This window comes from Pseudophryne corroboree, chromosome 1 (genome assembly GCF_028390025.1).
Source record: "Pseudophryne corroboree isolate aPseCor3 chromosome 1, aPseCor3.hap2, whole genome shotgun sequence".
In the NCBI taxonomy this organism is placed as follows: Eukaryota; Metazoa; Chordata; class Amphibia; order Anura; family Myobatrachidae; genus Pseudophryne; species Pseudophryne corroboree.
In genome coordinates, this window is record NC_086444.1 from 780,644,879 (window position 1) to 780,650,878 (window position 6,000).

A 6,000-nucleotide genomic window follows, 5' to 3' on the forward strand; every position below is an offset into this window, starting at 1 on the left:
GCATGGGCAGCAAAATGGAGTATGAGCTTCAATACAGACAAGTGTAAGGTAATGCACTTTGGTAGCAATAACAAAAATAACACCTACATACTAAATGGGCTAAAATTAGGGGGTTCTGTACTGGAAAACGACTTAGGTGTTCACGTAGATAGCAAACTAAGCAGCAGTACCCAAAGTAGGATTGCAGCAAAGAAGGCTAACAAGGTATTAGCATGTATAAAGCAGTGAATTGATGCAAGGGATGAGAGTGTTATACTCCCATGATATAAATCCCTAGTGAGGCCACATCTTGAATACTCTGCACAATTTTGGGCACCATACTACAAAAAGGATATCCTGGAACTAGAAAAGGTTCAGAGGCGGGAGACCAAACTAATTAAGGGGATGGAGATGCTGAAATATGAGGAAAGGCTTGCAAGGCTAGACATGTTCACACTGGAAAAGAGGAGACTAAGAGGGGACATTATTATTATTATTATTAGCAGTTTCCTATATAGCGCAGCATATTCCATTGCGATTTACAATTAGAACAACAGTTATAGAACAAAACTGGGCAAAGACAGACAGACATAGAAGTAGGAAGGCCCTAATCAACATTTACAAATATATAAAGGGACAATACACAGAGCTTGCGGGGGATTTGTTTTTGGTAAGATCAACACAGATACATGTGGACACCCACTTAGGTTGGAGGAGAGGAGATTTCACACGAAAAGGCATAAAGGTTTTTTCACATTAAGGACAATACGTATTTGGAATTCCGTGCCTGAGAGAGTGGTAATGGTAGACTCGGTCAACACTTTTAAGAATGGGATAGATAAATCTAATGGATATGGGGGGTCATTCCGACCTGATCACATACTAGGATTTTTTGCTGCGCTGCGATCAGGTGAGAAATGCACATGCGTATGCACTGCAATGTGCAGGTGCATCATACGGTTACAAAACAGATCGTTGCTGAGCGATGGATTTTTATGAAGAATCCATTTGCACAGCCGATCGCAAGGAGATTGACAGGAAGAAGGCGTTTGTGGGTGTCAACTGGCTGTTTTCTGGGAGTGGTGGGAAAAATGCAGGCGTGTCCAAGCGTTCGCAGGGCGAATGTCTGACGTCAATTCCGGCCCTGGACAGGCTGAAGTGATCGCAGCGGCAAAGCAAGCATACAGTCCCCTTTAGGTGGCAACTATCTGTCGCAGCGCTGCAAAAAATAGCTAGCGAGCGATCAACTCGGAATGACACCCTCGGATATACAGGGTAATGGTGCGTAGTCACACACTATAGTTATTAAAAAAAGAGGAATAAGGAATAAACATAACGGCCGACATAGGGGCTAATTCAGACCTGATCGCTGCTGTCCATTTTTGCACAGCAGCAATCAGGTCTGAACTGTGCTGCCCCCGGGCCGTAGTGCGCTGGCGCATGCCATACAGCCGACGGCTGTCTCTGCCCTGCGATCGCTGGGTGGGAGGAGGCGGGCGGTAGCATTTGGCCGCCACATAGGGGGTGCGGTCCGGGCAACGCAGGTGTGCCCGGACCGTTGGGGGGAGGGCCACGGCGGCTGCGTGATGTCACACGCAGCCGCTGCGACCTGAGCAGCGACGAGTAGTTCCCTGCCAGCGTGCAGGAGCTGTGCTGGTGGGGAGCTATTCTTCCAGTACAAAAGCATCACCGCTGTGCGATGCTTTTGTACTTGTGCGGGAGAGGGAGAGGGGGAGGTGGGAGTTAGGGCCTACCATGTTGGGCAGACTAGCCATGTGTTGGGCGTCCCCCCGCATGTTAGGAAAGCTGATCGTAGATGTGCTAAATTTAGCACATCTATGATCAGGTCTGAATTAGGCCCATTGGCAACAGACAAAATTAGTCCTATAAAATAATACAGTGTAGGAAACCACATATAGGTTGAATTCGATGGACAAATTGTCTTTTTTCAACCTCAGAAACTATGTTACTATGTTACTATGTTGTTGGGGAACAATCCAGCCTTAAATTAATATTGAAGTCTCAAAAACCTTAATTCATCACTTCATAAATGTAAAAAATGTTTGTTTTCTTGTTTAGTTGTTTAGAAAAAGATGGATAAATGAATAAAAACATACTGTGCAGAGGTATGAGATTATAGCATTATTGTCTTCAAGTTCTGCTTTTCCTTTTACATTGTTTCTACACAAAGCTATTCTACCTTGCATTTGTACATTAACATTTTGCATTTGCAGAAATTATAGTCTATTAATATCAAGTCATTCTATTCTCAGGTGTAGTCATGGTAGGGTTATGGATTGCTGGACAGATTTTACCAGATAAGTGCCCGTATGCCTAATCTGATACGCAGTATTTTCCACTAAACAATTTGGATTTTGCTAATTGCAGTCCAAACAGTACTCGGGTAATTACTCGTCCCTCAGCCTCCAAAAAGATTTGAGTTGGTTACTGTTTTTCAAGACCTTGAAAAACAGTACCTAACTCAAAATGCTTTGGTGGTTGAGGGAGAAGTGATCACCCGAGCAGCAGTGAAAGACGCTGAACCCAGATCTGTGCTAGATGGAGAGCCATGGACAAGGTTTCAGAGCCTCCAGTTACATTTACACACCTCAGTGGAGCATCAAATCTGGTTTAGCCTAGGTTGCTTATCATGCTTGGCTGCTGTACTGTCCAGAATTAAACTTTTTTGAATCTCTTTATGGAATTTCAAATAAATGTGAATTGTACTTTAAGTGCTACACTATTTTGTATATCATTCTAATTTACATATGTGTCCTTTTGCAGTATTGTTGCGATGTGTATGCATCACTGCACACTAATTACAGCATAACGGGCTCTTCGCTATGCGTATGCTCCTGCTATGCCTTCACTTCAATAGGAGCTGGCATGTGCATTCGCCCGCCGCCCATGGAGTGTAATGGGAGCTGGCAGCGCAGCGTACACACACAATGCTTTGGCATTGTGAGCCCGCTACAGCAAGAAGCTATATGCAGCAAAGCTGTGTACATGAGCATCATCCTGATTGACACATTGGGAGGACTACAGGAACCTACTTCACCCTCCAGCAGGAAGTCATTTATGTTTTTATTTTATTTTTTATTTTATTTTTGTATTCTTTATTTCTGGAATAGTTACCATTCAATTGGGTCAATATGCCATAATCAAAAGTACTAGCACTACAGAGCCTATTCAATAACCATATTCCTGTTTATATTTTGGTTCTAGGGTGGAACCAGGAATAGGACTTTGGCTACTTCTTTCCACTTGAAGCGCCATATAGTATTTTCTTATGTTTTTGTATTAAGATATATTGTATACTGTAAAAGTACCTTCTATTAAACCTTAACACGTGACATTAGTCATTTTTATGTAGGGTCGAGTTTCAAGGAACACAATTATCTTCCTGACTGTCGTGATCCCGGCAGTCAAAATACTGATGCCAGAATCCTGACACCCTTTGAAATGCCAGCGGTCAGAATCCTGACCGCTGCCCGAAATCCCACCTAAGGGGTAATAGACCGAGCCCGATTTATGACGAGCGCAGCGAGCCCATAAGAGGTGAAGTCGGTATTCTGGCCGTTGGGATTCTGGCATTGTTATTTCGACCACCGGGATCCCGACAGTCAGTAACTGATACCGAATCCAGTCTCAATTGAGTCTAAAATTTTACGTAATTTTAAGGTTAATTAGATATGTGTAGTTATTACTATGCATTGTAATATTCTTTTATAATAAAATTTGTGTCCCAAGTCTAATTATGTGGTCTATCTAAATATATATTAATGTGCCCCCAGAGGTGAATTCATTCACCTTTGATTTGTTAATTATTTCGCATATAGTAATTCAGAATACTTATTGGGGAGCAGCAAATACATAATATTCATCAGCGTTTTTTAATAAGTTTGCGCCTGGATAATTTCCTTTGCTTTGACATAAAAATTAATTTCTAGGTGTACAGTTTTAGAAGTTTAAAATGTAGCACATATAATAAAAATAAGGAAATATTTACACTTAAATGTGGAAGAAGATTAATATTCTGTCTGCAAAATATGCATGGTTATGGATGAATAGAACCTGGATTAGGTTAACCACTATTGGTCAACAATGACATGGTCAATACAGGAAAAAGGTTGACACGTTAAAATGGTCGACATGGGACAAGTCAACACATGAAAAGATCAACATTACTTTTTTTTTGGTGTTGTTTTTTGCATAACATGACCAGGAACCCCAATTAGTGCAACGCGTCCCCTTGCATGGCTCGCGATTTTACTATTCCCAGTTGTAGTCCACGTGGATGAATGTATGAAAAAGTAATAAATAAACACGTTGACCTTTTAATGTGTTGACCTGTCCAGTGTTGACCATTTTAACATGTCAACCTTTTTCATGCGTCGACCAGGACAATGTCAACCAACAGTGGTCGACCTACTAACTGTCGACCTAATCCATGTCGACCTATCATCCAAATACCAATATGCATAAAGTGTTTAGTCTAGTTCTAGATTTTTACAATGTACAGATCGTTATTTCAGTCAATAAAATAAACATGCTTTTTGACTTATACCCTTGTCTATAGACCGCTATCTAAACCAAATATTTATTTACCAGATTTACAAAATGTTATTGTTCTGCTTGAAGACAATTATCATTAGTACATCTATTATTAAATACAGCGTGACTAATATCATTATGTTAATTTATGTTATAGTTATATAACATTAATAAATAGTATTAAATCTTGAACGCATTAATACTGTTGCGCGAGGGAAACTTATTACATTGTAGTGACTCGTATAGAGTTTGGACTCACTTGTTATGAATGAGCAACCTGTGTATACTATGGCTTTGTAACAAAGTAAATTGATATATTTATTTGTTTTGTTTTCTGAAGCATAGTGTAAATTGTCAGCACTATACTGTATATATCTAATGACACAGGTATATGTACTGTACATATTAAACATAAAATCTACATGTTTATACAGCACACAGTCACCACCAGCTTCTCCTTATCATATATAATACAATATTTGTCTTAATGATATTTGTCTCATAGTAACTCCTCTATTAAACATTTTGCTAATGCTATTTTAAAGAGACTTGTAAATGTCTATCATTCATTTTCACTGTGCACCAAAATATCATTATGTACGGTATATCTTACTTTTCCAGTTGTGTCCATATTGTCCATAGGTGCCTCTAATAAGTATTGACTGTCTGAGTGTAGCTGGAATTTTCAAACCCAGCTTACAAAATTACTCAACCAAATAGCCACTCCCAGTATCTGTAAATGATTGAAACAGCTAAACTGATTTGTGCACATTTTTGTTATTGTACGATGGTGGTTCAATAAGTAAGGTAACAAGACCTCTCACATGTGTAATGTTCTCTATTTCATTCTAATTTCCTGCCAGACCAGAGCAGGCAGACCACTGCTTCCCCTCACGGCCATTAGATTGCGCTTCATATCAATCATACGGTTCCAACATCAGCTGTAAGATGGCAAGACTGGCAGAAACATGGTTAAACATTGAGGTGTGTAGTGTGATCTCATTTCTGCATTTAAAGGGCACATCAGCAGCTGAAATTCATCACCAACTTGTCAAGGTGTACAGTGATTATGTCATGGAAACACGTTTGGGTGCGCTGCCAGTGGCGAATATTCTAGGCTGACCACATTGCTGCTCATCTTGAACGTCTGCCCTACCATTAATAAAGGTAGTGCACAAAACCGAAACCTGTTCACTGGACACCTCGATAAGTTGAATTTCAACTGCTGAAGTGCCCTTTAGACACAGAAAGGTGATCACAATATGCAACTCATACCGCATTCAGACCGCAAATGCCGGATCCTACCCGGTAAGACAAACGTGTACTTACCGGGTGGGATCCGGCATTTGCGCTCCGCTGCTTGCTTTCCGACCCGGCAATATACCGGGTCGGTTGCCATAGCAGCGGAGGGAGCAGCAGCAGCAGGGGCGGGGGTGGAGGCGGCGCCGGGAGATGAGCTCATCTCCT

The 6,000-nt window shown here is 41.0% G+C and overlaps 1 protein-coding gene across 2 annotated transcripts in view; it reads right to left on the bottom strand.

Moving 5' to 3' along the window:
• Nucleotides 1-5,245, bottom strand: part of LOC134910187 (alcohol dehydrogenase 1-like) — a 99,042-nt gene extending 93,797 nt beyond the window's left edge. For both annotated transcript variants that reach the window (XM_063917948.1, XM_063917940.1), the window contains exon 1: nucleotides 5,147-5,245. In XM_063917948.1, the coding sequence (XP_063774018.1) occupies nucleotides 5,147-5,173 (27 nt within the window). In that variant the 5' untranslated portion in view covers nucleotides 5,174-5,245. The remainder of the gene's footprint in view (nucleotides 1-5,146) is intronic.
• Between the last annotated feature and the right edge of the window lie 755 nt (nucleotides 5,246-6,000).